General features: G+C 44.7%; 1 protein-coding gene across 1 annotated transcript in view; it reads left to right on the plus strand.

Moving 5' to 3' along the window:
• The window catches only part of SMG5 (SMG5 nonsense mediated mRNA decay factor), a 120494-nt gene extending 110818 nt beyond the window's left edge, over nt 1–9676 (plus strand). The window contains exons 18-22 of the mRNA XM_070766660.1: nt 1023–1182; nt 2562–2652; nt 5058–5132; nt 5693–5831; nt 7268–9676. Of these exons, the coding sequence (XP_070622761.1) occupies nt 1023–1182; nt 2562–2652; nt 5058–5132; nt 5693–5831; nt 7268–7351 (549 nt within the window). The 3' untranslated portion in view covers nt 7352–9676. The remainder of the gene's footprint in view (nt 1–1022; nt 1183–2561; nt 2653–5057; nt 5133–5692; nt 5832–7267) is intronic.
• Nucleotides 9677–11712: the final 2036 nt, after the last annotated feature.

Consider the following 11712-nt stretch of genomic DNA (forward strand, 5'->3'; position numbering starts at 1 on the left):
CGCAGCATCCCTGTGGTCATATGATCAACATTCAGGCGCTTGGCAATTGAATTCATATTTATGATGGTTGCAGTGCCCCAGGATCACCTTCTGATCGAAGTCACTTACTGGATTTTTCGGAGTATAAAACAGCACAGATGATATACCCTGTTTGCTGTGTATTTCTCTGCATGTGTGCCTGATCCACAGAAATAGCAAATAATTGGAGAAATAGATATTATGGCAGTATATTAATGCCAGAAAGTTTTCTTAAATGTAGTCACATTAACTCCTTCCAGTTATTTAAATAGATCTACTCCACACATGACTAAGTCAGGGTTTAACTCTGCTGCCTTATCTTAATACTAAACAGGACACTGTTACATTGGTACAGATGCTGTTAAAATTGGTGTGGCTTTCTGGAAGTATAGTTATTCTCTGCTATTTAAAAGAAGATACAATAGCACTGGGGCTCTTCAGATGAAGCATTTATTTTAAAAAGCTTTTACAATAATAACAGGGTGCCCAGCAAACCTGGAAAATAGGGAAATCAGGGAAATCGGCAGTTCAGCAAAAAACAGAATAAATCATGGAATACAACCAAACTATTAAAATGTTTAAAGTCAGGGAAAAACCATGTAAAAAAAAAACCTGGCAGAGTGAAGCAAAAATGAGCATAACTGTGGCAACAACTTGCTTCCTCAGCTACCGATATTTCTCCACGACTTAGCCGTCTGGTATGACGTCATCTACAACCCCGCCTTAATTAGATCACTAGTTACAGGGAAATATCAGGAAATTTCAAAATGCTTTCCCCCTGGATACCCTGAATAATGATAATGATAATAAATTAATATTAAAATATTAATTATGGGAGAGGAATTGTGGTCCTCCCAACTGACAAGATGGCGAGTGGTGTGTGTTTGCGTGAAAGAACTTTCTGTCTTGGTTGCTTTCTGCTGATTTGGAAGACGTGACGTTTCTGCTTAGAGTTTCTTCCCTCAAGATTCTTGTTTGCATTTTTTCCCTCCTTCCCCAAACAGCTGGAGGTATCCCAGCTAGAAGGCAGTCTCCAGCAGCCCAAGGCTCAGTGTGTGATGTCCCCTTACCTGGTCCCGGACACCCAGGCCCTTTGCCAGCATCTCAGCCCCATCAGGCAGCTGGCCGCCAGCGGGAGGTTCATTGTCATCATCCCACGGACAGGTAAGTAGGACTCAGGTAGAGCGGAAGCAGCAAGGAATCCCTTCTGCTGGCGAATTCCTAGTAGTTTTTGTTGTGAGTGGTCCACGTTTGGCTCGGCTGGTCACGGATTTCAAGGACCAGGAGACGGATGAGAACTTGCATCGTGTTCTTGTCACTCAAGTTTGAGAGTGAATGTGAAGGGGAGTTGAAGACTGGGGAACCACCAGAGACTATAGAACCCCCAATTATGGTATTGTCTGAGTCAGAGGACGATGGGGAATTTGAGGATTAGGACCCCCTGTTAGATGCAAGGGTCAGGAGAATGAGATCTAGACACGAATATCTCCCAATAGAATAGAATAGAATAGAATTTTTATTGGCCAAGTGTGATTGGACACACAAGGAATTTGTCTTGGTGCATATGCTCTCAGCGTACATAAAAGAAAAGATACATTTGTCAAGAATCATGTGGTACAACACTTAATGATTGTCATAGGGGTCAAATAAGCAATGAAGAAGCAATATTAATAAAAATCTTAGGAGATAAGCAACAAGTTACAGTCATACAGTCAACATGGGAGGAAATGGGTGATAGGAATGATGAGAAAAACTAGTAGAATAGAAGTGCAGATTTAGTAGAAAGTCTGACAGTGTTGAGGGAATTGTTTGTTTAGTAGAGTGATGGCGTTCTGAAAAAAACTGTTCTTGTGTCTAGTTGTCTTGGTGTGCAGTGCTCTGTAGCGACGTTTTGAGGGTAGGAGTTGAAACAAGGAGGGGTTCTTGGCATTAATGAGATCTATGGGACATTGGACCAAACCTTGGCAGTATATAAGGACAGCCTGTTGGGAAAGAGGGTGTGGCAAACAACATTCTCCATCATGGAGGAAAGTGCCTCAGAGCTAAGAGACTTCTTCTGCTTCCAAGGACTTCGATTCTTTCATGAGCTGTTAAATTCCCTAGACTGTGAGTTTTAGTTAAATTAACAGAGACACATCAAGAGTGGAGATGTATGACTCTATCTGGCTAGCATCCCGGATTGCCGTATCTCCTGCTAATTAGGCAAGCATGAAATTCCATGCGTCAACCCTTATATTGCAGAAATTGTTTTATCAATAGACTTTGCCTATGACTTTGAACCAATCTATGTGGGTCTTTATTTCTGACCATTCCTCCGGCTGGACAGAACCGTTTTGGCCAAGGGAAGTTTCTCCGTACCTCAAAAATGGCTGTCTGAAAGGAAAGAGGAAGGTGTCTGGGGATCTTGGCCGGGGGGGACGTGGCTTTAGGAAGAATTTGGGATTCTGGAGGTTGCAGGGGGCAGGTGGGGCACCTGCTCTGTGACCTAAGGTTGTTAAAAGAGGAAGTAACAGGAATGCCTGCTTCGCCTTTTCTGTTTGTAGTCATCGATGGCTTGGATTTCCTGAAGAAGGAGAATGCAGGCGCTCGTGACAGCATCCGATACTTAGAAGCAGAATTTAAAAAGGGAAACAGGTAGGTCGTCCTTGTCCCTACCCTGTTTTTCTTCCTCCACATATTGTATTCATCAGGTGGTGGAGAAAGGCAGGTCCAATTGCCTACCTAGCCACAGGGAAGCTTTTCCAATGAAGCCAAAGGGAAATGAAACGCTTCCTTTTGCGTGTCAAAGAAAAAGATGGATTCATTGATCGAATACTTGTAGCTCAGGGTTAAGCTGTGGGGTCCTTGGTGCTCTCTGAGCTTGGTGGGTTTCTTGCAGGTGTATCACTACCAAAATAGGTAACACCATCAATGCTATCAACGCCACCACTAGCACTGATTATGTTACCTGGTTTGGTAATGAAATACCCGCGAGAAAAGCTCAGAGGGCACCAAGGACCCTACAAATGGGTTAATGTTAATTTTGCATTTCCTAAACCCACAATGCCATGAAAGGGGTTGGTTGAGAGCTCTGTGGGTCTCTGTCACCGCAGACAGAAATAGTTAGCTTGAATTTAAACCAGAAATATTCTTATTATTCTGGTATTCTACCAGAAAATTTTAATAAAGAAGAAATATATTTGATTATACATATTTTAACAGCAGCTAGAATAGCATACGCACAAAATTGGAAGGTGAATAAAATCCCAAGACGAAAGAGAAATATTACGTAATATTTTAGATTGTGCTGAAATGAATAGGCTTACTTTAAAACTTAAAGATAAAGAAGAGTATGATTACTATAAGATCTGGGGAAAGTTTTATGAATGGTTGGAAACTAAAAATAATTGAGAAGTATTTTTTTAATTACTTTTGAAGAAATACATGATGATTTAATCTGAAGGATTGGTGGCAGCATTGGATAAGGAGTTAACACAGAGATGAAAGGATTAAATTAGATATTCAGTTAAGATGTTAAGTTGTTTATGTTTTATTATATATAGAAAAAGGGAATATAAGGGATTAGATTTCATAATATTGTTATCTGTAGATGAAATATATCACATGCATAGTTAATTTTAATTAACTTGGCAAAAAAGAGGGTAAAAAGTACATATTAAAAGCATTATTAGCCTTTTCTTTTTCTCTGAATGTTTAACATATCAAAGAAATATCATTTATTATTATTTTAGGCATTGATTCTGTATTTTTTACTGCTCATGTTGTTTCATTGTATGTTGGAAGAAAAATCAAGAAAATTTTATACCCGGAAAAAAAGAAATAGTTAGCTTGCATTAAGACATGTTTCTTTAAGACATTGTAGTTAGTCACTCTGGGTAATGTCGTTTACATGTGACCTCACCTGTGTATTCCTATTGGCTCTGAGGGGTTCTTTGTTATCCACTAAGTAAGCTAGCATGTAGAAGCAACATGTGGATGATTCAGCCTCCTTTTCTTTTACTTTGATGGTACGAGATGAACTTTTCCCAGTAAGGTAACTCTGCACAATGGGAAAGATTATACTGCAGAAGAATTACATCATAACCATGAGTTATTGTGTGGATGCCTGCAATAAAATGTATTTATTTATTTATTGATTGATTGGATTTCTATGCCGCCCCTCTCTGAAGACTTGGGGCGGTTTACAGCATATAAAAAACAATAAATTACAATAAAATCAATCCCATTAAATTAAAAATACACAGCAATCTAAAATCTCTAATGAAATTAATCACATCCATTCGTACAACAATCATACAATCATTCGTTGGCCAGGAGCTAAGGTGTAATCGGCCGAAGCCTGAGGACATAAATGAGTCCTATGACTCTTACGAAAGGTGAGGAGGGTCGGGGGAGCTGGTTCCAGAGGGCCGGGGCCCCCACAGAGAAGGCTCTTCCCCTAGGTCCCGCCAAATGACATTGTCTAGTTGATGGACCCTGGAGAAGGCTGACTCTGTGAGACTTTCTGGACTAAATTCAAAGTGTTTGTTATGACCTATAAATCCTGGTCACCAGGATTCATGTGGCAGAAGGCGGTCCCGCAAGTAATCTGGTCCAATGCCATGTAGGGCTTTATAGGTCATAACCAACACTTTGAATTGAGTCCGGAAGCCAATTGGCAGCCAATGCAGACTGCGGAATCTGTGATATCTCGTTGTGCTGAGTTATCTTACTGGGAAAAGTCCATCTCATAACTACAATTCCCCTAATGCAATGTCTTAAAGAGATATGTCTTAGTACAAGCTAATTATTTCTGTCTGTGGTGACAGCACAGTCTCTTTAAACACTAGCGGGCCGGTTTTCTTTTTGGCAGCCTTCCGTGCCCTGGGTTATTCTGAATACTACATTCCAAAGAAAACCTAGCTGCTCACTGCTGGCTCATATTTAAATGGTTGTCCACTAGGACTCCAAGGTCCCTCTCACAGTTACTACTGATGCGTGAGTGGTATTTCGTTTTTAGATATATAGATTAATATTCTCTCCTGTGATCTTCTCTCCAGGTACATTCGCTGTCAGAAAGAAGTCGGGAAAAGTTTTGAGAGACATAAGCTGAAGAGACAAGATTTAGATGCTTGGTAAGCTGTGGGCTTAGTCCCTTAACTCAGGGGGGGTCCCCAGTACTCCAGGGCTGTAGCCCACTACCAGGCTGTGGCCTGTTTGGAACTGGGTCGTGCAAGTGACCGACCAGCGCACGCATATATGCTTGCAGCTCAATTTGAACTTAACACAGACTGTTCACTGAAAATTGTGGCAGTGAAATAAGTTTTTTATGCTTACTACCATTGCCGCATCTCCGTGGTCACGTGATCAAAATTCAACTGACTCAAGTTTATGACGGTCACTGCAACCTTCTGACAAGCAAAGTCGATGGGGAGGCCAGATTCGCTTAAAAACCGTGTTACCAACTTAACAGCTGCCATTTGATTCACTTTAACAACGGTGGCAAAAGGAAAGTTGTAAAACGGGGCAAAACTCCCTTAACAGAATGTCTCATTTAGCCACGTAAACTGTTGGGCTTGGTTGTGGTCGTAACCCGAGGACTGCCTGTACGTACTCTGGTGTGCTTTTGCAGAACAGTTTTTGCGCTCTCCTGCCTTTTGGTTTCAACCTTGTGTCCTTCCTCCTTCCCTCCCAGGAACCTCTATAAGATCTTGGACAGCTGTAAGCAGCTGACAGCCTCTCAAGGAGGCAGTGAAGACGACACGGCTGGTATGGTGACTGTCATCACCGGCTTCCAACTCGAGGATCCCAGCAAACTTTCCGCTCCCATGCAGGTGGGTGTCCGGCACAGAATAGAATGCCAGAGCCTTCTCTGTGATGGCCCCGGCCCTCTGGAATGAACTCCATCCAAAGACTCATACTGCCCCCACCCTCCTGGCCTTTTGTAAGGCCTTGAAGACACTCCTCTGCTGACAGGTTTCGGTTATTAAATTTTAAGATCTACCCTGGCTCATGATTGAACCAGGTTTGTCTGTTAATTTGAAATGGAGATGTTTGCTTTTTTAAATTAACTGGGGTTTTAAAATAAGAATTGTTTATATATTTATATGTTTTTAAAGATGTTTTTCCTTAGAATTTTAAACGTTAGATTTCTTGTACATTTGTTTTGCTGTGCGCCTCCCTGAGTCCCAGGAGAAAGGCGGCATGAAAATCAAGATGGATGGATGATAGATAGATAGATAGATAGATAGATAGATAGATAGATAGATAGATAGATAGATAGATAGATAGATGTTTTTCCTTAGAATTTTAAACGTTAGATTTCTTGTACATTTCTATTTGTTTTGTTGTGCGTCCCCCTGAGTCCCAGGAGAAGGGCGGCATAGAAATCAAATGGATGGATGGGTGGGTGGATGATAGATTGATAGACAGATAGATAGATTAATGGATGGATGGATAGAAATAGATAGATTAGAGAGAGCGATAGATTAGATAGAGAAAGAGAGACAGACAGACAGACAGATAGATAGATATAGAAATTGATAGATAAATGGATGGATGGATGGATGGATGGATAGAAAGAAATAGATAGATAGATAGATAGATAGATAGATAGATAGATAGATAGATAGATAGATAGAGCAATAGATTAGATCAGTGATAGTGAACCTTATTTCCCTCAGGTGACGAAAGAGCATGGGCGCGTGCTATCGCACATGCCCGAGTACCTAAACCCACAATTCAATGCCTGGGGAGGGCAAAAACAGGTTCCCCTGCTCCTCTGGAGGCTGGAAAACAGCCTGTTTCCCAACTTCTGGTGGGCCTGGTAGGCTTGTGTTTTGCCCTCCCCAGGCTCCCTCACCCATCGCCCAGAGGCTCTTAGGAAGCCAAAAAAACCCTCCCAGAGCCTCTGTGTGAGCCAGAAATCAGCTGGCCAGCACATACATGCATGTTGGAGCTGAGCTGGGGCAATGGCTCACGTGCCAGCAGATATGGCTCTGCGTGCCACCTGTGGCACCTATGCCATAGGTTCACCATCACTGGATTGGATGGATGGATGGATAGAGCAATAGATTAGATAAAGCAAAAGATTAGATAGATAGAGCGATAGGTTAGATTGATAGATTGATTGATTTGCGCAGGAAGGCAACAGCAGTAGATTCCTGCACGGGGGCTGGACTAGATGCGCTCTGGGGCCGTGAGGGTGACCGAATGGCAATTCCGTCTCCTTGTCCGCGTGCTGACTGGAATCCTTCCCTCTCCTCCTCAGTCCGCGATCCAAGCAGCGGCCAGTGCCAGCATTGAGATCCAGAACGTCGTGGAGTTTTACAAGCAGTGGAAGGAGATGGGCTGAGCCCCCTCGGGACCACCGGGTTGGTTGAAGCTCCGTCCGCCCGTCTCTGGACGCACCGCATTGGAACGAAAGAACGTCAAACCGCAGGCGCTAACTTGGACACGGCGGCAACCCACCAGGAAAAACAACAACCCCAAAGCGAGCAAAACGGGGTGTGCGCGCCAAACACACACACACGGCGCGAGGGGCGCGCACACACAATTGCCCCACCATCACCTCCCCTCCCTGCAGAGGAGGTGGCACACGTGGGTCACATCGCAGCCCCTCTGGGGGAGAGAGGCGCACCTTGGCTGCGCCCCGGAGAGACAGCGGCGGGCGGGAGGGGGGGCGCCGTTCTTAACGCTCGCTCGGTATCTCGTTGGAAAGGCGGCAGCGGCTCAGCTCCCGCGCTTAACAATGAAACAAAATGGAAATTCCCTTGATTTCTCTCTCTCTTCTCTCCCCCCCCTCCCCAAATCTCCTCACTGAAACCTCTCCGAGGGGCCTGCGAGACCCTGGCGGGAAATCGATCAGGCTCACCAGAGGAGGCTCTCTTGGAAAACGACGGTGGGCAAAGGGGCACGCTCTCGCCTTCGTTTTTAAGCTTAAAACTTCCTTTCTCCCCCCCCCCTCCCCTTCTCGGCCCCCTTTACTGTTTCTCTTGGGCAAAATTGACTCATTTTGGGGGGTCCCCTTGTTCCGGGGTGAAACAGAGGAAGGCTGGAGCGCCGGTCGGACTTCGAAACCTTGGAAGCATGGCCAGCCAGAGTAGCCCAAGAGAATTGGGAAGGTTTTAGGACAGGAGCTATTTATTCCTGCCTTCTCCGACCCTTTCTCTTCCCCCCCCCCATTGTCCTGTTTTTTAAAAATCTGCATTTTTCACCCCTTTCCTTTTCAGCTGTCACACCCCTGCCTTCCTTTCTCCGCAGAACCTTTGCATGCTGTCTTCCTTCGCTATTTCCTGGGGGGGGGGGGCTGCTGGGGTGTGGGTGAGAGAATCCCTGCAAAGAGAAAGACCAGCCGGCCTCTTTGCATCACCTCCCGCAGAACGCAAACGGGGGGCTTCCTTTTCTTTCAAAAGGTAGAAACATTTCTTTAAAAAAACAAAAAACTGTGCTAACTTTGTGTTTTTTTAACCAGGGACTGACTCTCCTGAGCCTTCTACTTTTCCCTTTAGAAAGCGCGATGCAGGAGAGGACGAAGGGATTATCGTTAAGGTGCCGGGATTGGCTTTGCCCCACTCGGTATAACCAAAAGTGGCAGGTATCGCTCAGCAGTCCCCGGCCTGGGGGGGGGAGGTAACCTGAACCGAGCACCGCTTTTTTATTCCCTCTAATACCTCCGGGAGACGTCGTCCTCGCGTTTTCGTGCGCTTAGCTTAATCTGGGAGGGGCGTTCCAGGGCCTGGAAAATACGTTCCCCGCACACCCAAAAAACGTGGCCCTGCCTTGCCTCGACGTGGAACAGGAAGTGTGGTGCTTCCACCGGCCATGTGGCTGTTCGGCATCCTCCACCTGGCCCGCTTCCCGCTCCGTTCGACGGCAGAGAGAATCCCGTTGCCTTGAAGCTCCTCCTCCTCTGCCTGTCCTTTGGCTGCTTCTCTTGTCTTTCTCCTCTCCCGGCTTGCCTCCCCATCCCAAGGCCCCTCCCAGGACTCTCCCCAGCTCCTTCCCTTTTGGGACTGGGGGGCAGATCTCGGCTCTTCACGCTCTGGGAGGGTGTCGTCGTCGTCATCGTCCGTCCGTCCCCTGGCTCCCCATTGCAGAAACGACGGTGCCCAGGAAACGAAGCATTCCGCGGACGGCTCCTGCTTTTGAATCCTAGCGCTCCTGCCCTCCACCCCGTGACCCAGGAAGGGATCAAAGAGAGAAGCCCCCTCGGCCCGTAGAGAGAGAGAGAGAGAGAGAGACTCGGAACGGGGCTGGCCTGCGGGTTGAGGGGCTTCTGAGCACATCCGGCTTGTAAAGACCGCCCCGCAGGAGAGCGGACTCGGCCGCCGTCGACATCCGTGGGCGATCAGCACAATTTTGGCATCGATTTAACTTGGGGATTGTGTTTTCTTTTCGGGGTGGGTGGGCGGGTGGGATCGAAGCTCATTCAAGAGGGACTTTTTAAAAAAAAGAGCATTTAAGGGTCTCCGCCCTGGCACAGCCGAGGCTGGCGGTCTGGTCAGGGGCTTCTCTTTTAATTGCTTCTCGGGGAGGGAGGGGTTGCATCTGTGTGAGCCGTGGCTGGCCTGTCCGTTGACGATGTCAAGAGCATTTTTTTTCCTTTTTGATTTTTATCGGGGTTTTTTGGAGCCAGGGGAAATTTGCATTGCCATAATAAACATTTGTGAAATCCAAAGAGTCCTCGTTTTGTGCCTTGGGAGGGAAGGATAATAACGGGGTGGTGTTGTTTTTTTCAAGTGGCTTGTTCCTTGATGGCTCACCTGGGCAGGTAGAAGGAGCACCTGCGGCGGAGTCTTGCCCAGCCTGGTTGGTGGAGAAGATTCTTTTCAGAATAACCTGGAGCGTGGAAGATTTTTTATTTATTTTTTATTTATTCATTTGTCCAATACTCAATACATATGGAAGAGAATAGACATGAAGTAATATATACAAAGATAATATGTAAAAATAGAGGAGAAGATATATGAAAGGAAGAAAATATATATGATATATGAGATAAAGGAAAGACAATTGGACAGGGGACGAAAGGCACACTAGTGCACTTATGTACGCCCCTTACTGACCTCTTAGGAACCTGGAGAGGTCAATCGTGGAGAGTCTAAGGGAGAAATGTTGGGGGTTAGGGGTTGACACTACTGAGGCCGGTAATGAGTTCCACGCTTCAACAACTCGATTGTTAAAGTCATATTTTTTACAGTCAAGTTTGGAGTGGTTAATATTAAGTTTGAATCTGTTGCATGCTCTTGTGTTGTTGCGGTTGAAGCTGAAGTAGTCATTGACCGGTAGGACGTTGCAGCATATGATCTTGTGGGCAATTCTTGAATCGTGTTTTAGGCGCCGTAGTTCTAAGCTTTCTATCCCAGGACTACGCAGATTGAAAACAAAGAAGGAATCCATGCATCAATCTTTATATAGAAAGCAGCATTTATACAATCCAAATTCATGCACTGAGTTTATCTTGGCAGCTTCTCAGTGAGAGGAGTTAAAAGATATTAGTCCAGCAGCTAGGCTGTTGCCGGAGATCAAAGCTAATTTGCGCGTTCCTTGATGAGATAAAGAGTTTCACTGATTTACGTTTACAATTTCCCAGACTCGGAAGGCAAGCCATTTTTAATCCAAGGATTTTAGCTGAGAATTAACAGTTGGCTCCCGTAATGCATGCTACACTAGCCAACTGTTACTTTCTCAGCTAAAACCCCAAACATCAACAGACTCCATTACAAAACATTGAAACCACCCCAAATTTCCCATCAGCCAATCTTAAATACCTATGAGAGTGATCAACAATTCCCTAGAGTTAACTAACTACAGACTACTTCCTTTTCCATTCTTGTCTTTTTCTTCGTCTTCTAAAGCGGGCATCTAACAAAGGTTCATAGTCTTCCTCCTCCTCTAAGACTAAATCATATTTGCCACCTCTAGTGATCTTTCAAGTTCAGCTCAGAAAGCACCAAGGACCCCACAGCTTGACTTTGAGCTACAAGTATTCTTATTGATGAATCCATCTTTTTTTCCCCTCGAAATGCAAAGGGAGGCATTTCACTTTCTTTCGGCTTCATTGGAAAATCTTGGTATTTCCTGTGGCTAAGTTGAACGTGAACGTCTTCCTCTTGGAAATATCCAGGCTTTTCAACGGTCATTTTTTTCTTAGTTTATCAAAATACAAAGAAAAATGAAAATAATGGGAGAAAAGGGGAAGGGGAAAATGTGTAAAGGGAAGAAGAAGGTAAAAAAGGTGTTTAAAATGATCTTCCCAGCTTGCAGGATTTTTTATTGCTACTCCAAAGAATTTTTTCCCCAGCCCTATGTCATTGCAGGCTTGTTTTCATTGTTATTCCCTCCAAAGTTTTTTTTTCCAGTCCTAAGACTTTGCAGGCTTGTTTTCATTGTTACTCCCTCTGAAGTTTTTTTCCAGCCCTGTCTTTGCAGGCTTGTTTTCATTGTTACTCCCTCTGAAGTTTTTTTCCAGCCCTGTCTTTGCAGGCTTGTTTTCATTGTTACTCCCTCTGAAGTTTTTTTCCAGCTCAGTCTTTGCAGGCTTGTTTTCATTGTTACTCCCTCTGAAGTTTTTTTCCAGCCCTGTCTTTGCAGGCTTGTTTTCATTGTTACTCCCTCTGAAGTTTTTTTCCAGCTCTAAGTCTTTGCAGGCTTGTTTTCATTGTTACTCCCTCTGAAGTTTTTTTTCCAGCCCTGTCTTTGCAGGCTTGTTTT

The sequence above is a fragment of the Erythrolamprus reginae genome, chromosome 13 (genome assembly GCF_031021105.1).
Source record: "Erythrolamprus reginae isolate rEryReg1 chromosome 13, rEryReg1.hap1, whole genome shotgun sequence".
In the NCBI taxonomy this organism is placed as follows: Eukaryota; Metazoa; Chordata; class Lepidosauria; order Squamata; family Dipsadidae; genus Erythrolamprus; species Erythrolamprus reginae.